Here is a 23,932-nt window from a genome sequence, read left to right as displayed (position 1 = left end):
AAGGATGCTGTTTTGAAGCTGCATTGTTTTAGTGATGACTAAACAGGTGAGGACTCTGACACTTGGATCAAGGTAAACCAGGTAATTAGCATTAGAGCACAGTATGATTACAAGGTGAAGTGTAAATGACAGCAAATTGTATTATTTTCATGTTTTAAAACAGGTTTTGGATTCATCTGGGAGTTTTTTTTAGCCCATTAAATAAGAAGGATACATATACTGAATCTTCTACAGTGCTTTCAGGTTTGAAAACTGTACATTTGGGAACATTTGTAAATGTTTAAAAATTCCCTCAGATGTCTTCAACCAGAGGTAATGCACAAGTGCTCAAGTTTAATATTTCAGCAGTCTTTCCTCTGCTGGCCGGCGATGGGAGCCAGGCCTCTTCTAATTACTGAAGGAGGAAGCACAGATGTTAGGAGTGTCACCAGGGGTCCAAGAGGTCAGAAGACTCTAACATTAAGCTGTCAGGTTTCATGGAGTTCTTCCACGAGGAAGTTCTTTTTGTCGCCCTGAGAACATTCAGCCCCCCACCACGCATAGCTCCTGTAGTGGTATGGGGATGAGGGGTGACAGGCAAATCTTCACCCTCAACCAAATATCCTCAGGGAAAAACACATTGACACATGTCTCGCACATACACACGCAGCTTTGACCACGCAATTGCCTCAGGTAAAGTACATTTGTAGTTTCTTACTTTTTATGCTTTTTGACAGATAATGATTTTAAAAAATTCTTAAAAAGGGAGATGATCCATTTAATTTTTACCTTTTTACCTTCATCTTTGTCCCCATGCATGAGGAGCTTACAAACAAGACCCACTTATGGAAAGAGCAGCTCAGAAAAATGTTCAATAAAAGTGACAGTCAAGAGAGAAGTGGGGAAAAACAGACATAAGCAGCAAACTTTATTGAATCTCTGAAAGCAAACCAAAAGATTTTGCTCAACTTGTAACAGACAGCTGTAGAACGGCACTTATATTGATATTTACACTGGCTCACCTGTCAAAACAGGTGAATCTGTTATTTCTATCAAGCAACTTAGGTAACAGTTTAATAAAAAAAAAAACTTAACAGGAACAAAAGGCAGTTAAATGTTCACACAGGCATACTGACATGCTCACAATGGCATGTTAACATGCTGAAATTAAGCAAGCACGAAGCTGAACATGTTCACTGTCTTGGCCTGTTAGCATGCTAAAATTTGTTGCAGTACAGCTAATGGGAATATTCATTAGTTTTGCAGGTACTTGGTTATGAAGCTGCAACAGAATTTTGTCCCTCTGGGAAAATTAATCATTATGAACATAACATGGCTAATAAAAACAAAGGTTTTTACCAAACCTATGCTGTAATTTAAAAAATAAACTAATTTAAAAAATAATAATAATAAAATTAAAAAAAATCAATGTAATCAGGCTCAAGAACATCACAGGACCCAGTGCCATTTGTGGCGAGGAGAAAACAGCTCAAGGCTGCTTAAACCACAGACTTAACAGGATTTCCAGTATGTTGATGATAGTGTCATTATTTACATGACCAAGCGGTCCAGACATGGAAATTAACGCACTCTTACGTAAATGAGATTAAGACGCTCTGGTGTTCTGCCATAATTGCATAATGAATGACCAAGTTAATCTTATCATTATTAATAAAGACCATGAACTACATTCATGTTGGTCCTCATTAACAGTTCAAAGGAAATAAGATGTTGAAGTTCTGATTGGGTAAAAGTCAACTATTTCGTTTCCCACAAATAACACTGAAGCATGACTGACAGACCAAGGCCCACATTTGTAGTATCAATCAAACCTGTGTTCAAAGATGATTTCTGAAAGGTTGGCTCCATGATTGCACAAATTAAATGCAGCATGCGAAAATATGTCAGTTCTGCCAGTCAATCATCAGCCAATCATCAGCAACATTCAGCTATCTGGTTAAAAGCAAGCTCATTTAAGCTAGCGAGGCCTGTAATGATCTCCATCCCAATAGTATCATCACCCGTGCTGACATTCAAAGACAATTAAATACCTATGAGATGCAATATGTCTGTGCACTGCCTTTAAACCAATGCCATGTCTGGACTAACCTGGAGCGCACCTCTAACGGGCTTGTGCTTGCATTTGAATATGTTTGCAGGAGAATAAACTAATCTTTTTTTTTTTTTTTTTTACTTGGAAAACTCTGAGTCCTTTAAAATCATTCAGCATCTTTCAATAGAATTTAGAATATAATACATTTGAACAATAAGCCACCTATCTGTGAAGAGTTTCATTATTTTCCAACTGGAAGGTTTTCATTTCCTGCCCATCTTAACTGGAACAAAGGCAGCCAAGAGAAAGGGGGTGAGAGCTGTTAAGAGAAGAGGAGGTGCGCGGGGGAAAGATGGATGTCACCAGGCTCTGCAGTTCATCATCTCAGATCATCTGAGGGTGGCGGTCAGGGAAAATGTGATCCCGCACTCTCCCTATACCCCTCTGTCAAGGTCAAGCCATATTGGAAAAACAAGTTAAGGATGAGAGAAATGAGAGAACACTGCCAGGGGCAAAGACAAGCAGGTCAAACTCAACATACGTTCAGCCCCTCAGCTAAATGTTCACCAGTAAAGTGGAAACTGTTTCCATAAACTGTATACCGAAGGCTACAACCTTAACAAGGAAGGTGGTTGACCGTGGAGACAGCAGAGGTTTTCAAAAATTAAAAGGACATTTCTCTTGTGAGAGAAGCCCATTGTCTACGAGTTAATGAAAACATGGTGGAAAACACGAGGGAGGGAAAGACCCAGTTTCATTCTGTGACAACGTGAATAGAAAATATTGTCAAGAAATGACGGTCAAACAAGTTTCCAGCTTGCAGCATCTGCCTTGTATTGCCAGTGATAGTGACAGCGATAGTGAACTGCATGTATTCTATAAATGAAACTACAGGTGTGTATTTCTGATCTATATCTATATCTATAAACAGGATGTGCATCAAGCATTATCACAAACTCATCCTGTTCCTATATGAACAGAATCAAATAAGACACTGCAGTAGCTTGTTGCTGAAGATCCCCACGCCCCCAAAATCTCCTTTAAACCAGTCACACACCTCTCAGGCCACAAGGGTGCAGGGTCTTCAAAGCACTCACTGTTAAGCCACGTCTGCCAGCGTTCTGACATCTGACTGGCAACTGATACCGTCGACAGCTCTGCAGAAACGCTGCGTAAGATAACAGTAACGTTAGCTTCACAGACTCACAGGACAAGCTGCACACAGCTCTGAATCCCAGGGGTCCTGATTCAGAGCTTTCATGGCGATGAGCTCAAAACGGCGATATAATGTGTTGTAACAGTTGACTGAAACAGTGCAGTTACAGGCTGGATAGCGAAGCAAAATACTGGTGAAAAGCTCCAAAGCTCTGTAAAAACAAGGGGTTTTTCACAATGTCATAGAAAAATATAAATTATAACCACTTTAAAGGTTTAACTGCTAACATTAGCTACCTGTCTAAAACTTAAACTTAAATTAAGGCTGAAATTCACAGGAGCAGTCACCTAATTTTGTGTAGAAATGGACTTGCCACGCTGGTGGTCCTTTCCGAACAGCAAACACACTGTCCTCCCCTTTTGCTTTCAAACCTCAAAATTATACAGATTGGTGTGTCTTCATCAACCAAATCATATCTGGCTAAAAGCAAATAGTACGGACTCTGGCCTGCAGAGCGCCTATTGAGCAGACAGCTCACAGAATTAACTTTAATGAGCTAATGATGAGTAACTTTCGTGGGGACAGTTGTCATTATGACGAGTGAAATCAACAGTCGCCACGTTAAACTTTTACTTGCTTCTGCTTATTATGATACTAGTAATAATGTGTATTTTAGTTAAAACTGTCTGTCTTGCAATTTGAAAACCCTCTTTCAAATCTGACTTTCAAAATAAAACCAGCGTCATGTAACAGCAAAAGGATATACTCTGTATATAAATAAATATGTAAATAAAGTAGGGTTTTTATGAATTCCATTCCTGGCCCCAAGTACCACAATAACCACTGATTTACTGCCACATTTCTCCAGACACGTTAAATCATTTGCATGGGTTTGGGGGAAATATATCCCCTGCCAACCACTGTGTCTTGACATGGCAGATGGGCCAGCCTGTGCCAATTCACTGCACAAACAGGAGCAAGAAAGAGCGGAAACTGAAGCAGACACAGTTGAATGAAAAGGCAAATATAGAAGTCTTGTAAAAGCAGAAGTTGGGCCACTTTATTCCACAGTTCTAAATCTGGCTGCAGCACCTGCACTGACTGCATACTCACATGGGATCAATGATGTAGAAAAATGGTGTGTGACATAAGTATGGTGAGCGAAACTTCAAGTTCAAGAGCCTGAAGTCTTGTGCAAGTCAAATGAGCAACGCAGAGGCTGGTGAACGCAGCACTTTCACTGTGATCTCAAGCAAGATCCAAGGACATGAAGAAATGTTGGAATTTATCCTTTAGATGACAGAGCACTAAAGTGAAATGCCACTTGAGATGTGGAAATTAGTGAGAAAAAACACCTGACAACCTGAAGATACAGAATACAAAGACCTCTGGAAAAAAACAGTTTCAACATGTCACGATCGAAAAGCAGAGAGGAAAATAACACCTTTTACCCCACTGAGAGAGAGAAAATTACACACTTTGCACAACACAGCGAGCTCTCGACAACAGAATACACCCACACATTCTTCTCAGAAATCAGCAAAGTCACGATAAGAATGCAACACTTGCACAGGGTTTGGTAGGATAACAGTAGGGTGTCCAGACTCCAAGTGCACAGTCTGAGCCAAGCATTGTTGGACTCATCCAAGGTGGGGATGGGTGCGTTCTGAACTCTCTGTTCTCCGTCCAGATGTTTCTTGTTGTCTGGCTAAGTGCAAGGGAAGGGAGGGGAGGGGAGGGGATTACACAACTCTTTCTCTCAGTCACTTTCTAAACCCACCAAGTGCTTATGCTGAGAGGGACCTCGTGTCTGTCCTCCGAAAAGGAAAGGGAAAGTTGATTCACAAAAAAAATGCATTTGAGTTCTATTCTGCCCTGATGCAGTGATACAATTAACACCTAACAACAAAACATTCTGATATTGATGAAGGCAGAATTTAGGTCAGGGCTGTTGCATTAGAGTGCTAGGTGTACCTAATAAACTGGCAACTGAGCGTGTTAACTCTTCATTGGACACCTTGAATGGCACGTCAATTATTACTCACGATATTGTGACTTATTAAACCATGACGACTCAATATTTGGCAAGCGTTGTCAGAAAAAAAGAAAAGCTTCGTGGGAGCTTTATGGTGCAAGGGACTATGGAAAAAGACCAGGATGTGTATGCAGAAGCCAGCAAGGAAGAGAAATGACTTTAGGTACCTTACGTGCTCGGCAAACAAGCCGCATCGGTCCCATTCAGGAAACAACTGCTGTTTCTCGTCGCCATGAATGCCGCGTGCTTGATAACTCTTATAGAACAATTAGATGAAAACACAGACACCGCTCTCTTGTGTTAGGAACGAGCCATTGTGTGATTAGTTTAGCGTAAAGAATGAAAGCAGGGGGAAATCAGCGAGCTTGGTTGGTTATATGTGACGCGCTAAAAACAGCAGCGCAACTAGAGGAGCTACCAGTCAGCTACCAATTAACTACATGCTGCACCTGAGCGGTGCAGGTGCAGCATGTAACACATTAGGGGGAAAAAGGTTCAGCAAAGGTAAGAAGAAAGTCAGTGTTGTATTAATTATTGACTGTAACGAGCAATCAAACACAAAACCATCAGAACCATTCTACGAGTAACAATGACAAGTGTGCATCAAGTTTTCTGTTGGCACAGGTTTGTGGAGACGGCTGCTGACCCTGAGACCACCGCGGCGTCTGAAATGCTGCTCTTTGTCACAGTCTTGTGTAGTTAAATGCAGATCTCTAATGGAGGGTCAGTTGCTGAGAACCAGATGACTGCTGCACGTCAGGGTGAGGGACATGCTCAATTTGATAGGAGAAAGCCACTCAAAAGCTTCCTCTCAATCACATCCTCTGTGCCTCCTTTTGTGCTTTCTCTCTTTGTTTTCCGGAGGAGCTTTCGCCATTAATTCTAAATTGTTTAGCGTTTCCCGTCCTCACGCTTCGTTGCTTTCATTATGCTAACGCCAGACTGGTGGCAGGTTTCGTGTTTTTCTTCACCTTTTTTAAATGGGAAATGGGATTGAGGAAGCTCACCTGCCTTCCTCTCACTGGCACTTATGAGAAATTGGTTTTTAGAAATATCATCAATCACGCACGGGCGGGACAGCCTGTTCGCGTTATAGAAAAGCATAGATAGTCAATTTGGTCTGAAAGAAGGAAAAAAAAAACACTTTCCTGTTCTCAGCAGTGGAATCATATGTCTAAAGTGAGCACACTGATGAATGCTGAAACAAGGGCAGTTTTTCCACTAACTGAGATAGACATTAAACAGGCTGTGATCAACAGCAGATGAACTGATAACCCTGTGCAGAAAGTGACAATGCAGCCATACTACAGCTCATCGCAGGTCTTCAAATACTGACTCCACTAACACGTGGTTAGGGTTACCCTCAAACGCTCGCAGCATGGTTACATTTGAGCCTGTATCGACACCCTGGGAACGAGTCTGAGCTGAGAGACTGATTTGCAGTGCAGTGACACACCAAGTGCATGATGAAAGACCACAGGCCCTCACACAGTGCTGTGCGACAGCAGACTAAATATAAACACAACTGCACAAATACAGTTCTGAGAAATTTGTTTCGGTGTTGCAACACCCTATATGGCCTTGATATAACATGTCCAATCACAGAAGTGTCTATTGTCTGGTTCTGGTTTCCCTTGGCCTTTTTTTTTTTTTTTTTTTAAACTTTTCTTCCCCACAGCTTTTCTGTCTCATCTCTGTCCACAAAAAAAGGATTTCTTAAATTGCTATGAACATTCTACAAGATAACTTCCAAAGCAGATAATAGCTTCAAGTAGGTTTCCCTGGGCTTTGTTAACTGTGACAATTACGACTCCATTAGTATGCAAGATGGCAGCTTATTTCAGATACATTAATGGGAAAAGAAAAAGGCTTTCAATGTAGAATTTTAAGGACTTGGAGGGTTGGTTTGAAACCAGCAGAATACAAATACACGTCTGTTAAAGGCTGACAAGGTGGATTTGTTTTTCTGTATCAGGATGGTCCAGTGGTTAAACAGGCCGACCTTCTTCGGTTTTGTCCCTGCTGACATGACTGTGCTCTGCCAAAACGTCCTTGAACGAGACAATGGAGGAGCTGCTGCTGCTGCTGCCGGTGGAGTATTTTCAACAGGTAACTCATCACATTAGAATGAACATGTTTCTCTAAGCCTATAATCAGTCATCTGATTAATTTCATTTGTGGGAATCTGAATTACATCCAGCAACAGAATTGAATTCCTAGGTCCAAGTTCATACTGTACCATTTATTAGACTAGTTAATTAGCTGAACAGAAAATTAATCTATTATGATTCATCATTTTAGTTAACTGATGGAACACCCGCTGGTTACACCTTCAGAAATACTGAAATCAGCTTATTTTTCCTTTGTTTTTACATCATTATGTAACAAATACTGTGGGCTTTCTGACTTACTGATCAGACTAAGTAAGACTGATTGATCATTTGAGTGCAGCCCTACATTGTGTGAACAACATGTTATTTCATAACGGAAACGATGTCACGTTTTTCAAGACACCTGATAAAAAAAAAAAATAAAAAAAACACCGCGTGTTTGAAAGATACTGTAACAAAACAGCAAGACCACGCTTGGGAAGAGTTTAAATTACAAATCGCACAGCAGCGCACCCTGAGCTAAAGGTGGAGCATGGGGAAATGATCTCCTCCACCCTCTATAACACACTGTTCCACTTTGTTTGCATGATTAACAGGAGACCGAGCCGTGGGGAAGATCAATAAGCACTGGCCTTTTATGGGACGGAGTCTAAAGCTGTAACCCTACCTTTGTGCCCTTCCTTTTCCACAGCCAATTATGTGATATGATCAATACACATCAGTAATTGGATATCGAGGCTTCTTGTGGCAAAGGCCTGAAAAATCCATGGCTAGTGCAACATATAAACACTCCTCCTATACTTAGTTGCCACTAAGCAGTGCGCCACAGGAGAGCATATCATCTGTTTCATTTGGCAAAGAGAGAGAGAAAATACAATGCTGTTTATCCTGCCGCTGAAAGAGGATGCTAATGTATTACTGTGTGTGTGTTTGTGTGTGCAGCTAGGGTTGGAGGTGTCCATGGGGAGGAGGGTGGGAACTGCTGTGCCTCTCCCCGGAGCACAATCCAGATCCTAATCTGCTCTCTACCACAGGATTCTGCCACAATCAGTCTGCCACCGCCACAACTTGAATTAAGACTCCCGATAACTGCCGGGTTCTGACAGCAGCTCATCATGGAAGAGGCCGAGTGTCGCAGCTGACAGCCGCCGATGAAGACATATGCTAGTCGAGGCCTGCAAAGCAAAGCTGATCGCTGATTAACAACTAACCAGTCAAAAAGAATTAAAAAAGAAAAAAAGGAAAAAGATCTTCTGTGGTCTGGTTTGAGAAGAACTGCAGGGGGAGAGATTCAGCCATCTGGCTCGCCACTACAGAGATGGGACCGTGGCCTCCTCTTTTTCATTCCTCTGTGGAGCGATGGCGCCCAGCAGAGCGTAGCTGGCTCTGGAAAGATTCAGGCGCCATTCCACTGCATGCCCATGCTAATCACCCCCAACAACCGCGATGCAGATGGAGCCTCTTTACAAATCAGACGGCGGCCATAAGGCTCCATGATCTCTTTGTCCATCTCTATTGGAATGGCAAAACTGGCAGCATGTTGTCGTGGTGGGTCGGATTCCTCAAAGTGTGACGTGTCCCCGGAGGTTAGTTAGGTAAGATAATTACGAGGGGAGTCTACCAGAATGATCCTCGGCTTCACTGGATGTTTCTACATATGCAAGAAGTTAATTCTATTGTCAAAACAAAAAAAAAAAACACTCCCCTCTCTTGACTAGATTTGCTGTAAGCTGCTTTTACATGACATCACTTAGATTCTCCTCTCAGCCTGAAAGATTAGGTCAACTCGGGAGTTCCCCGCATAAACACTGCGCTCGCATTTCAGACTAACAGTACTCCCAGAAGAATGCAGGGAAGAGAGAAGCAGAAGAGGCAGCTGAATGTGTTTTTAAACACACATGATAAACTGCACGGCTCTGGTTTTCTGTACAGACTGGCTGAGTCATGTTCAAGCAGGTGAAAAACACCCAATGAAAGACAGGGTGAGATGACACATAGTGATATGATGTATTACAATGTTGTTTTACAAACTTGCATCATTGGGCAGAAACACTTTGCTTTATCTGCTGGAGTTGTAATTACTCTGGATTAGATGTCTGATGGCACCGCTGCCAAAGCTAGTTTGACTCTTAGATGTTAAATAATTCAAGTCATCAGCAGCCTGGAACACAGGAGCGACATTTTTTCCTCCACCTTGTCTGGTCCTGAATTAATTCCTTCCCCTCCCCTCCTGTTTTAATCATTCAAGAGTTTTGAGGCTGGTGCCAGAATTGATATCTGTTTATCAAATCTGAGCTCAGACATATTGAACAAATATCGGATGATAATATGGAAATGATAGGAAATTCCTCCAAACATCCATCCTGTTTGTTAGTGTAAAATTTAAAACATGGTTACGTCCTCATAATGAACACACTCTGGTGATTTTACTACTTTTTAAATCTCAAAGCTCAACCCTTGATTGCTCTGCAGCAGTCTTTCCACCTGACTTGTCGCATCATGGTCCACATGGCCCCCACTCAAATCGGGGGCCCGCGCAGCTGAATGCTCACTGCTTGCATTTGGATGCAGACCATTTGGACTTGTATGGTTTGGGCCAGGCACCAATCGAGGGTGGGGTTTTAAAACTGGATTCAATAAAGCAAGGGTCACCGGTTAAACTGTGAGAGCTATGACATTACTTAGCATTCAATCATTATAATTCAATGATTATTGAGTCATTTATCATATTTACTGACTATCAATGCTTACATCTACATTAACATTCTTTTTTTTAATATTGGGAAATTCAAATTGCAACCACTTAAGGGGAATTTAAGTGATTGCACTATGTGTAAAACCTGCTTCAGCACCGCATCTTGTGGTAGCTGTGGTTTGTGTTACATGTAACAGATGCAAATGTGCCAGGCATTTACTGTACATAGGAAGTCAGAAATAAAGGGGCTTGTTTGAATTCCAAATTCACTTCCTCTTTCTTTATCCCCCCCCCCCGCACAAGCAGCAGGCCTGCAGAATTGCAATAGCACGTGCATGACCATTCATTTGCACTGAATGAATATCGACCTCAACTACAGTGTGATTCATTCAGCTGCTGCATTTTACAACAAGTACTTAACTGTTTTCCTATTAACATCCTCGCTGTATGCATTGTTCCCCTCGCCTAACACAACAAACTGTACGCCTTTACAGTCTCATATGTATTTATCCTGTGAGAGCAGGCTGTGAATGTTACCCCATTAATAAGTTTTTAATTGTTTGTAAGTTTTAGAAGCATTGTTTTTTAAATATGCCGTAATCAGAACGTTATTGTAAAAGAGAGCTTGCTCTCAATGGCTTTTAATGAGTATGTAGAAATGGGATATTTATCTCTTACATCTCTGGTCTCTTAGCTTCTTGCTCAATTTGAAATTAGTGCTATTATAGCACACATTGCATGGTAATGGAAATAATAATACTTTTCCATAAAAAGGTAGAAAATAATTAAATTGTGGAAGAAAGACAACAGAGCTAAGTTTGTTGTCCTATAAAAACAATTACGAGCAGGTTATTGTGGTGGTGAGGTTGAGATGTTAACTGCTGCTGAATATATTAAAAGCAAAAAGTGCTTGAGTAAAGACGTAATAAAGAGCAATAATGTGTAAAGTCACATTTCTTTGTCTCTTTGAAGCGTACTATGGAAGAAAATAAAATAACCAGGAAGTAAGTAAGAAGGCTGAATTTGCTAAATTATATACAGTATATTGAACTTTAGTCTCTGGTCCAGTCCATTAACTCCGTTTTGGAAAGTGCTTTTATGCGAGCACTCATCTTCTCTTCTTGCTCATCATTCATTTACAGGAATTTTTTCATAAGTGCTTCAACAGCATGTGTTAGAAAGAGTCTTGTCAAACTTTTCTGGCCACTTGCTGCCAAAGTTCAGATTGTTTCTACATTCATCACACAGAAATACAATAGTGGTTTCAGATCATCAAATGTGCTCTGTGTGCTTCATCGTATTTTCAAAAGGTGTTAAACCGTTCTGTAACAAGGGATTCAGAGGATGAGAGTAAGATGGAGAACATGAGGATGAAAAATTAAGTAAACAAAGTTGTGTTCAGATGCTCAGGAACAAATAAAGAGACAGCACACGATGCAACGACAGCAGCAAACAATAACTACAGGATCCACAATGATAACGACGCCCGTGACGACGGTAACAAGACAGCACCTGGATGCAGCCACAGTGCTCTTATTCAACTGGGGTGCACAGATGATTCCAGATGACTCTAGATAGACAGATTAATAAACAGTCAAGACAGATGGCTGAGCAGGACAGACGCTGCAGGCATCGAGCTCTTAGGCCAGTGGAAACCTGTAGAATGAGCAGGCTTACGCAGCACTGATGACATGTGGAAGAAGTGTCTGTTGTTTGGGGTCTAGGGAGGATCTTACAGTATACCAGGGCCTGCTTGTGTCCTGGTCTAGGTCCCTGAGGATGGAGGTGGTCTTTTCCATGTTTAAAAGACGGAGGAAATCACCAGCCACCTGTGCTTAGATGGTGTGACATTAATTCATGTTCTTTTTTGAGTAATTAGTAGTAAAATATATTCTTGCATCCCTTGTTCACCTCTCCACATGCTGAATGTTATACAACCGTTACACCAGGGGTCCTAAACTACACTCATCCAAGGGCCAGAATATCACTCTCAGGATGAACTGGTGAACAATGCACAAATTTCCTAAGTTTATTAATATTTTGCAGGCCAAATGTAGCCCACGGGCCGCCAGTTGACTGCACCACACTGCGGAAGCAAGCACCAAAGAGGCATAAACAAACCTTTCAGCACCTCTCAGCTGTTCTAATGCGGTTCAGGACAGCTCTCGTGGCATTTCCTTTGAGCCTTTAGGAACATTCAGATGTTCTTGTACAGCTGGCACGTGGGGTTACATGTCACTCCTCTTATATGATCGTGCCTCGCATGACCCAGATATAATTCTGGGTTGTTCCAGTGCTTTTATTTCTGTTCTGAGGATCAAGGAGTGAGGCTGCCTGAGGAGGCATGAGCAAGGATACGAGACATCAGCAGAAGTCTTTTAGGGAAACCACCGCAAGCCTTGTTTGGAAATCTGTAAGTGATTTTTATTACAACATTACAGTTTTATACCAAAATGACAGACAAATAACAGAGCCAACTCAAGTACAGTACTCCTAGGATTTAGATCTTATGTTCTCTGATTCACCATCTGGTTGGAAATAATGAATCTGTGAACTACAACCTTGTGCATTCATTAGGAACAATGTCTTTCCACAGTTTTAATTGTTATTCCCATCATTTCCATTCAGGTACATGTGAGGGAAATCTAAACCGTCACTGTTGATTTTTCACTCTCTCTCTCACTTTTGTTTCTAGGGGAATTTTTACTTTTAGGCCAGTGTACCAAAACTGTCCTTCGACTTGACAAAGTTCAAGCTCCTTCTGGCTGCAAGGCGTCCGCCCTTTAGAAGTGACCTTGAACAGGACACTGGATTCCTAGCAGCTCTGGGAATACTGCTCTGTGCTCAGATATGCAATCTTACCTCGATGTGAAAAGAGGTACGATGCCAATAGCAGAGATCAATGTGCTGTAATGTCCTCTGATATATCCCCTGGGATTAAAGGAATATTATTCATCTTTCGAATCTTATTCCTATTGGTTGTAATACCAGTTTTCTCACTAGGTTCATTAGTCATCTACAGATAGGGTAACATCACTAGAAAAACAAGGTCATGTGGCCACACAGGTTGTCAGCAAACTTCAGCTGTATTGTCTAAACCACATATGTGGAGATTAAACTGACTGCAAAGACAAAGTTTGTTGACACAGCAGATACAGAGGGTGGTGTGAGTCATTTTAACATTTACCTTAGTCTTCTCTTCTAAAGGAGTTTGGCAAGTTAAACCTAAATCATACTGAGCAGGAATCATGTTCAAAGTTAGATCCATGGATTAGACAGACTAAATGAATGTACTATTAGTACTATGACTTGCAGCCAACTGCCTTAAGTCACTGTGAAAGACACATCGCTTGCCAGTGGCACTGACTGGCTGAGACAAAAGCTACTTCCATTCCCTCAAGAAATGACACATTGTTTATCGGCCAGTTGTGGAAATGTCAACACACAAGCCGCACAGATATCAGAAGTTATGGTTAAAATGACTTTCATGACTTTAGGAGTGGGATTAGCTCACACAAAAGGTTAGAAAACCCTGACCGGGACCGATTCCCTCCTTGTCAATCCCATTAGCTTCCAGTGGCATCGTCCCAGCTGTGCAACCCAGGACGGGTCCCTAACGAGCTCCATTAGCAGTATTACCTGCATCCGGTGGGTGCTGAGGTCACCGGGTCAACAGTAGACCAAATGCTGAGATTAAATTACCCCTGAGGGAGGCATGGGTGGGTGGTTGTTTACAGTAGTCTCTACCCCCACCCCACACTGATCACTAACAGAGATTTCAGAATAGTAGGAGGGTGAGCATTTAGCATACACTCTCTGATCTTACAATAAACAACAAATCCTCTAGAAAAAAATCGGTGTATTTAAAAAAATCCGCCAAGGTGCATATTAGAACAGGTTAAATTAGCAACTACCAAATTTTATGGAAAACATAAATACTCTATTGGTAGGGATCTGGAGAGAGGGTGACTAACTGCAGCTTAGACTTAAACCAGGCAGACTAACTGTGGCTGGTGCAGACTGTGTCAGTAACCCAGTTTCAAGCAGAAGCAGGATGTGCGTTAACCCCATTCTAGTCAACCTGCTGAACATCCAGCAGCATAAAGGAAAGGTAAGCCATTAGGTATTGACGGTATTTGAACGGTATTGAAGGTATTTAGCAAGCTAAAGAGCCAGATATTTCTTTTGTCAAAAGGTGGTGGAGACCAAACCAGAGCTAAAAGGAGACAACAACTGCAACACCGAAGCAATGCTGGTAGACCACCATTAGCAAACACGTTAGACGATGACACATCAGTGGCTGAGCATCGTCAGTTTGTTTGGATGTTTTCTGTCAATTTATGCTTTCATCATTTGTCTTTTGTTATGGAAAAATTTGATGAGATGAACAAACGGATGGAACCTCATTTGACACAAACAGCATTTTCATGATTATCCATGTTTACATACAGGCCTGCAAACTCCATATGAAAATGGTGATGAAAAAGGCAAGACAATGAAGTTTATTATGTATGCTGAGCCCCCCACCCCGCCACACACACACACACACACACACACACACACACACACACACACAAATCATGAGGGTGCCATATTATACATTCAGACAGGAGAATTTTGATGAAAGGCGACAGAGCTTGCAGGTCTACATATGGCCACAGCTCAGAAATAGCAGAATTTAAGAAATAAACAACAACAACAAAAAAACCACTATATTTCAATCAGCTCCTGTTACTTGCCAGCAGCAACCAATACTTCTGGTGGGAGCCGGACAAAGAGGAAGAACCTCAATTACTGTGAGTGGAAGCGGCAGGCTCTGTGTGAGATCTGGAGCCCTGTGGAGCACTGAGGAGCTCCAGGAGAGCTCTGGGCTCAGCCAACAGATTCAGCGTGAACACAGGTACTGTAACATCTCTCACACACACTCACAAGCAAGTGCACACACTCACATAGACAAAGAAACAAAAGCACTGCAGCACACACATACATATCCGCCTGAGTCATCCCACAGGCATTCACGACTACCTCACGAACGGGAAAAAAAAAAAAAAACAGTGCAGAACACACAAAAGGCTTCAGAGAGCACAGCTCAGTCTTGTCTTTCAGACGCAGCCTGAGGCGCTGGATTCTTGATATGTACGCTTTGAGCTCCGAAGCATCTCCAAACACCGCTGCTCATTAAGCACCCATTTAAGACCTTGAGGTAGAGAGGAAAGCCTTGCTGTCCTTTAAAAATACAATCAGGGATTTATTTGACCACTGAAATGAAGGTCTTCTTGACAGCTTCTTTACAAGAGGTGCTTCGCCTCCTCTCCTGCCTGGAGTAAGGCCGATCAGTCTGAACTCCCAGTTTACACGGCACAACCTTAAAAACATTCACTGTCCACACTGAAACACAAAAAATGCCTCTTCCACCCACACATTTGGTGAGTTATCCAACAACATAATTATGTTTCAAGTCAATGACAACACCCATATCTTCTTATCAGCTGTACGGCCATTCAATATGGCCACACACGCTTGACATGGCATACCTGCCCGCGTCTGTTATGCCATCCCTTTTGAAAAGCTCTGTGTTTCCCATCAAGCGTTTTCAAATTTTTGTTGTTACCATTTGCTTCCGTCGTGTAACACACAGCCAGAGCTAGTTCAGACGTCAGGCATGTTTGGTTTAGTGCTTCCCATGTATGTACAGTTCAGTGCTTTAGAATCTACTTCATGAACATCACAATACACTGTGTGACTTCCTCACTGTGACCTAGAACAATGCATGAATGGACATTTCCCTTTTCAGCCACTTGAATGCACATCTTCTTCTGTTATTTAGTCAGTTACACTCTGCTTTTGCACCGCCCTTCCTCATTTTCATGCCATTAGACACATTTGCACCTGTGAGTCAAGCAGAGACTTCAGTAAGTCACCTTTCAGCTTTGGTTAAGTAGGTGTTAATCATGTTTGTTCCTACCAACAGCCTGTGGTGTATTCACAGTTGCAGGTATGTCCACCCTTCCACTCAAAGGGGCTGGATCCATCCCAGCATGCACCTGGTGACAGCTCACCTGGCTGTTACAGGGGTGATTCATATAGCAAGACAACAGCACTCGCTTTCAAACCTGTGGGCAGTTCACGGGCCAGTACACCAAGCAAAGCCACGAGGGTGAATGATTGTTTTCAATTGTTTTTTTTTCCTATTAAATGTCAGACAACTATGAAAAGTTATCATCCATTATCATACACTCCTGGAAATTTGGCCTGTACGCCTTCACATTGCTTGTTTCGTCCCATTGGCAGTAAAAAACACATTAAATGTACGAGAATATCAGAGAAAACCAGCTCACATTTTAGGAGCAGGAATCAGCAGATGCTTGACATTTTTGCTTGATAAATGACTTAAGTGTCCGTTAATTTTCTGCTGATCGACTAATCCAGTAATTTGATTAGCGCTTCAGCACTACAACCCGTGCAGACATAAGGAGAACATGCAAACTCAAACCACAGGAAGTCCCCTTTTGGCATGGTTGGGTTTGAATCCAGGACCTCGCTGAGCGGGCCAGGTGCAGGTATGACAAATCAAACAAACCCTTGTCCGCCTCAAAATTAGGACCAAAGCATTCACCCTCAAATTCATCATAGAAAAACTCCTAAAAAAGTTATGGCTGCTGAGCGCACTGATCATTTGGCAAAACAATCACAGATGCCATTTTATGGACACAAAAATGCTTTACAGGAACAATACAGTACACCGTTGCTACGATGACTTCCCTATGAACTCTGCAGAATGCACTAAAACACAATGATAACGCACTGGAGCCCCAACTGGGAACAATGCCAAAGTTTAGAGTATTATTGTGATTCCAACCTGTTAGCAGCAGCACACTGAATAGAATAAGTGGGTCAGCAGAGAAAGAGAACCACATCCCTTTTCACTGAACGTTGCTCCTTCCGCTCTGATGCAGGTCACACCGCATTATCACCTCTGTGAACACCGACTCCCTCTGTCAAACATGTTCGAGGATCCTATGACTGCTTGACCGCGAGTCATATTCAGAAACAAAGCTCAGTTTGGCAAACTATTAATCTCAGTGTAAGTGGAGACATTTGGGGTGAAGAGAAATTTTAGTGCTGAGCAAATAATCACTCGGCTTCTCCTCCTCTTGGTTCGGCTCAGCCACTGACTCGTCGTGTCCTGAGTGTTAAAGCACACGCTCTGACCTTTTCCTTATCATAAATCACATACTGCTGTTCTGCTGCCAGGATTTTGTTTAACCCAATTTGTCACTGAGGACACCGCTTCCACCCTCACTGCAGCTTCACACAGTGGGACTGAGAGCATGGGATTAGTGGGCGGATCAAAGCATGCCATCCAGACCTCTCTCTCGCCTTGTAATCATGGAAGTCAGTAGCTTCTGGAGCTGATAAGTCAGGCCTACTGGTGGTTACTGGGCAAAGAGAGAGAAAGACTGAAGACTGGAGGGGCAACTTAAATTTATTTTCAGGGATTTGTCTCAGTTTTTCAAGATTAAAACTGTACAAATAGAAAAGAAAATGCCCAGCACGTGTTCCCAGAGCCCAATCTTAACCTGAGTGATTTTTCTGGCAAGCTGTCTAAAGATGTTCAATTTAGAGCTATATAAAAACAGAGAAAAGCAGAAAATCCTCACACTTGAGAAGCATTTTGCGTGGCAAATTCTACGATTAACTCTTCAAGAAGCAACCCCATTTTTTCTGCTCACAGCCAGAGATGAATGGCTACTATTTTTGATCCCTTTTAATTATAATCTGGGTCTCGTTGGGACGATTAATATCAAAAAGTCACAACTATTTCAAACGATACAGAACCACATTTAGAGAAGCACAAGCTGCTTTTTATCTTACTGTTGTGCTTTGTGGAGACACAACTGCAAGGCTTTGAGCATTCAAATGATCTATGATTTGTCAGGGTTGTGTGAGTACTCAACTGAATGCCATTTCAAATAATCTAACAACCTGCTGCTTTCAGTCTGTGTTCTGCTGCTTGTTCGGGGTTAATCTATTATCAAAACTGCTGCTGATTCACTTTCTGTTCATCGACTGCTGGATTTAGCACAACTTGAAACATGAAGGGAAAGGCGAGGAATATTACCAGAGAGAGGCAACCGACAACACAGAGTGAGAGCCAGACAGACAGACAGACGCAAAACACACATTATTATGACAGAAACAGGTCACAGAAGGTGTGCCAAGAATATCAGACAAATGTGCTGTCAGAGGGCAATCGCTCTGCTATGATAGCTGTTCCGGCCAATGTGGGCATGACAATGAGGATAACCCACTACATCCCACACGAGGGCAACAGGGATCTATTCACCGAGCCAATCCCCAGACTTCTCACCATACAGTAACGGAGGCTCACTGACTTAAGACCAGACTTCAGGGGGAGTAAAAGTCAATAGGAATGTTTGCCACGGCACACTTTTTCTCCACTTGTACTCCGCTGTGGTCGCGTAAACTTTCTGTGGCACCGACACTTCCTCACATTGGCTTTGGAAACATGAATGAGCCGAGGTGGCGAGTGAACTTTACATAAACTGATCCAAACCTCTAATCGTGCCACCATGTAGACTTATGTTTCATTCAAGTTCAACAGTATGCCAAGATGGTTATTCCTCTAGGAGTTCCTCTGCAAAAACACATGCAGTGAAGTTCAGTTTGTCTGTTCCCGCCGACTCTTTGGCGATATGACAGCTTATCTTTCTGACAAACATGACAACTTCCAAGGATTTTTCTTTGTCCAGTTGAACTGCCACACCCGCCTTCTCCTCCAAAAAGGTCAACAAAAGAAAAGCTGTTTCAAATCATTTAACCTGGGACCTGTAAAAGCTCTTTCTCTCTCAGCAGATTATTACTGTATCTTTGGTCCCTCAGCTCAGAGCTAGACTGACAGGATAACACTCAATTAACAGCCTGTAATCTAAAGCAAAGGAAGATGCTGCAGCTGTCAGTGTAGAAACCAATTCATGACCCTGACTCGCATATAATCTGACAATTAGCAGTCTTTCAGTGGTTGCACTGGAAAATGTGCAGGGGGACAGAGATGGTCGAGGTTCAGTACAGTATTCGGCTTGTTTGTAGAAAGTGAAACAACAAGCCAGCAAAGCACAGTTCTGAACACATGCTCAACTTGAGGTCTGGCAGTAGGCAACTACCACTTATGTGAGGGGGTGGCACCGCCTTCCTGCACCTGTGCAAACCTGAATGGACCCTGCATGCTTTGAAGCACCTACTGCACTGTGCTCCGTGAACATCTGTTAAACTGCTGTATTATCACAGATATGCTGATAATGATATTGGGCTGGGGCCAAGATTTGGGCTTGTTCGGACAGGAAGATTTCTGGTTCAAATCCGTGGACCAAGTGTGAAAATCCAGGAATGAGATGCTTTTAAAGTCTTCCAAAACAAGGCAATGCATGGAAGATGTCAGAGGCTTCTGCTTTGGCAATCCCCAACATGTGAAAGAGAGGCAGAGCAATGCATGTATACAGTGAGAGTGTGTGCACACTGACAAGACAGGGCCTGGGGGTGTAACTCAACCCATCATCTGCAGGTTAGAACTTTACACGACTCACCTGTGACATCTGGGGTCTGAAATTGATCTCCTTCAGGTCCACTGATCCCGGCGAGAGGTTGTGCAACATCTGGCACAGGAGCACCCCGTCTCGCAGGGCCTGTGCCAAGTCGAAGACGGCCGCGGAGGGCCACACGACCCGGTGGTTCGGGGGCAGGACCTTGCAGTCTATCAACCAACGCCCGCACTGTCTCCACTCCTCCATATCGGCTCCGGGGACTCTCCTCACAAAGTAACCGAGTCCGGCAACTGGTTCGCGTCGGGCTGAAAGAGGCGGTTCACCGCGCACAAGCAGGCGCTACGGTCTGTCCCCTACCTGCGCCCGGATGTCTTGCTCTTTCACTATCAGCTCGATAATCAGGCAATTTCGCAACTGTGTGTTAATCGCAGTAGGTCACCGCACTATATCCCCATCCCAGACGCATGTCAGCTGTGCTGTGGCCACAACATGGAAATGATGATGAAGGCTTGAAAAAGACTAAAATAACAACACCGTTTCAACAGATCCACTTCAGCAGACGGCGGCGATGTGAGCAGAAAACAGGGGCGTGCTACGGGAATTTTCTCCTCTTCATTCTTAAAAACTTTTCTCAGCATATCCAATCCAAAAGGCGTGAATGGACGCTTCCAGTAGTGGCTAATAAAACAGCTGGATGCAGCGGTTTGTCATGTGTCGACTTCGCCAGTGTCTCACATTTCAGTGAACCAAACAGCACAGCCTGGTACACAATGTGGACAAAAAAAAACAGCCTTTCAAGTCTGTTTAGGTGATGAGCCAAATGCCCGGAGTCACCCGCCGCATTTGCATTTGACGTTTCCTCAGGAGTCAAAAACAACTTCCCGTAATATCCAGAGCGAACAATACAGAAAAGGAGATAACACACACAGAGAAGTCTCTCCACAGCGCCAGAATCTCCCTCTTTCCTCAACACAGTCTAAACAACGGCAGCGGAAACATGTCCAAAAAACATCTATCAGTGTTTACATTAATCCGGCTAACGTTACTTTGTTTGGTGCCTTTACGCACGGCCGAAATAGCGTTACGCGTGTGTGCAGCTTTGCTTTTCAGTGATTTCTGCCTCCCTTCCGCTCATGTCCCCTCTCTCTCGCTCTCCCTCTCCTCGTTTCCCTTTCGGACGGAGATGTTTAGCGGTCCCAACTCCCGACACGAGCGGCACAAATCCTGAGCAGAACGCGCGCTTGTTTCTCGCTGGCTGTTCTAGCCAGGTGGCAGGTCTCACGTGCCGATTATCTCGCGCAAAGGTAAGAGTTGGCGAGCGCGTTCACACTTTGTCAAAGTGGCTCCATACTCCAAGAATGTGAGTTTCAGGGAATATTTTTTTTTTTTTCAACTGGGAGTTGTGGATGCGCCCTCCGACGGGTGAAGCGCGCACTGCAGGGACAACTGAAACAAGGGGATTAAAGGGACGTTTAAAAAAATGGCAGTTTTTGTGTGATTAATCCCCAAATTTCTGTCCATCAGGTGGTCAAAAGTAGTTACTAGTTTTCAGTGAATCTGCTTACAGTGAAGTGGATTATTATGAGTGGTCACATGTTTTGTTTTGTTTTGTTTTGTTTTTTTATTTTAATTTAAACAGTGATTTGGGAATTTTATTAAATCTACAGTCCACAATTTCATTTCATTTAAATCAGTTCATTCAAATGCTGTCAGATTTTTAGTGGAAAGGCTGCCTTAAAAGCTCAGAGCATGGACAGGGGAAAAATAAATAAAAGACACTGTCAAGTTGCATTATGGGAAATGTAGGATCCACTGGTTTTGGGTCTTGACCCATATTAAACAGTTTGTCAGCCTCTGCTGCTTCGGTGTTTACATTTTACTTTACTAGTGTCTTGTTAGTGTCAACATTATGTGCAATATGAAATCGCTTGAGTGCCCCTTTAATGTCATTATGAACCCCATAACCACTACCACACACACACACACACACACACACACACACACACACACACACACAGTCTCAGGTGTATGAACCACTCACAATACAGTTCTTGATGGACCATGCCTGAGTGAGTAACATAAAACAAAGAATTTCTGCTATTTAGAGCTGATGTCTTTTAATGGGGAAACTGCCACAATTAAGGATACCCCTGCGAGAGATGAGCTAAATTGTTTACGAAATTAGTTTATGCGTTATGTATTCAACTTTTATTTATAGGGGCTTTTACAGCAACATCATGTTAGCAGTTACAATATAACAGGAATAAAACAGTGCCAGATAGATTCATTAAAAGAGTGTCGGCACAGTGAAAGCAGCCACAGGCAGGTGGAGGACAATGATAGAACAGGCTTGAACAGTCAATAGACCTTCAACCACCTTAACATCTCGGTAAAGTGAGGTAACATACATGAATGCTGATATATCAATATGAAATTTGTGAATAAGCAACAAGTTTGCAAAAGGTTAAATCAGTGTGTTGTGTTTACAGCTTGTTTCCACCGCTCCCCAGTATCAGAAAATGTAGTTAAACATTTCAGCTTTAAGCTAACAGGTCAAGGCTTCATTTTAATGGAAAAAAAATCTATTTTTCCTCCTTTGTTCACTCTGGATGTAAACATCTACAGACCTTGATCCCACATGCCCTCTATGACTTGCTCAGGATATCCGTGAATACGTTAATCCTTTGCCACCATCACACAGAGCAGCTTTTTGCCATTCTTTTTTTCTTTTTTCCAATTGTCTAATTGTCCAATTGTTCACCTCTTTAATCGGGCACCTCTCTTGCTCCTTTCCCAATCTCTCTCCTCCTCCTGAGATTTCCCAATGTCAGCCCTTGTTAATAAAATAATCACACTTGGTCAAGAAATCACTTAATTGTCATTAACATCAATATACCACCTGTTTCTTGTTAAACCCTCCTTGTCATGTCTCATTACTTTCTCAGCTCAGTCATGATCGTCCCTTTCCACCTTCAGATTTCCACAGGGATGTAATACATTTGGCTAATTTATCTCCAGACATAAAGTACAGCTGCACAGTAAAGTCTGGTGTTCTGTGCTTTCCTTGTATCTGAAAGAGGGAGTTTTCTTCAGCTGTCTTTGCTGCTTTGTTTGGGACTGGCAAGTAAAAAAGCCATCCCACCCAAATATGTTACAACTCCAATGGACACCAAGAAGGCACATAGATACAACACACAAGATCATTTAAGAATGATGTGACAGAACTGCAGCAGTGCAACCAAAGGTCCAGCTGCCAGCACTAGCTGCTGTTTTGTACTGCCCATGGCCCCACACCAATAGAGCTCTCCATGAGCTTTTGGAAGTGGTGAATTTTAATCAGAGCTTCCGCCTACTGCATCCATCCAAAGTATGAGCCCCTCAAGAGTAGGCCCCCCGGGCTGTCGATAAATTGCTGAGCTGACATCGCCTAGGTTTTCACTGGCATTAAGCAGATAAACTCAGCTTCTCAGGCTCACCCACTCTCCGATGCACTTGCTGCCTTTGAGACATGTTTGACTGCAGAGCAGGGGCTTCATTTACTGTATATATTTTCACTTGGGCATCAACTTTTTCCAGGATGGCTGCTGGCAACCATTTCTGACTCAGAGTCCAAGCATGCAGTTCAACAATCACAAGCTTACAACTGCTGTCCTGTCTGACACGGACAGTGTTTCATTCATGGTTCAACAATCCAGGGCCTTTCACACCCAGGCATTGGTTGCAGAGTTTGCAGGGATATGGAAAGACTGCAAGCAGAATTCCAGTTGGACCGCAAGAGTCCTTTGGAACCATTCAAGATGGCTGAACAGTGTTTTGAGCATTTTGACTTGGACTTAGTGAGACTGCTTCCCATCTTGTGCAGTTTCATGCATCTACTCACTGTGGTGCACAGGACTGCCAGGGAGCCTGAGGCGGTTTTGCTAGCATGTACAGCAACGGTGGATGTGATCAGTCTTTCAGGACTGCTGGCTGTGTACTCCCCCCAATTCACCTCAGGCTACTTGGCTGCAGGATTAAATTGCATCACGAACCAACAAAAGTCATCGTGGATCACCTGAAGATCAGTTTCCATGGGTGCTGTTGGGTGTGAACATAAGGTTGCTAAAATTCCCTTTCTATAGAGCATGCACATGCAGTCTATGAGAGTTTGGAGATTTCAGCCCTTATGGTTTCCTTTTTTCTTAAAACCAGTTCTGGGTGGTGCTTCTATACTTTCAAGGAGTATGTAGAGGACAGACAAGTATGACACTGGCTGTCACTGTGAGGGAAGTTATGTTTTAATGCAGAATTTGTTCAAGATTGTACCAGGTCTGGACTCTTAATGGTTCATTAAAACCATC

General features: G+C 42.8%; 1 protein-coding gene across 9 annotated transcripts in view; it reads right to left on the bottom strand.

Annotated features, from left to right (window-relative positions):
- The window catches only part of vav2 (vav 2 guanine nucleotide exchange factor), a 196,972-nt gene extending 176,063 nt beyond the window's left edge, over positions 1-20,909 (bottom strand). For all 9 annotated transcript variants that reach the window (XM_070989069.1, XM_070989071.1, XM_070989072.1 and 6 more), the window contains exon 1: positions 19,635-20,909. In XM_070989069.1, the coding sequence (XP_070845170.1) occupies positions 19,635-19,838 (204 nt within the window). In that variant the 5' untranslated portion in view covers positions 19,839-20,909. The remainder of the gene's footprint in view (positions 1-19,634) is intronic.
- Positions 20,910-23,932: the final 3,023 nt, after the last annotated feature.

The sequence above is a fragment of the Chaetodon trifascialis genome, chromosome 20 (assembly GCF_039877785.1).
Source record: "Chaetodon trifascialis isolate fChaTrf1 chromosome 20, fChaTrf1.hap1, whole genome shotgun sequence".
In the NCBI taxonomy this organism is placed as follows: domain Eukaryota; kingdom Metazoa; phylum Chordata; class Actinopteri; order Chaetodontiformes; family Chaetodontidae; genus Chaetodon; species Chaetodon trifascialis.
Note: the sequence above shows the minus strand (reverse complement) of the source record. Positions and strands in the feature narration are given on the sequence as shown.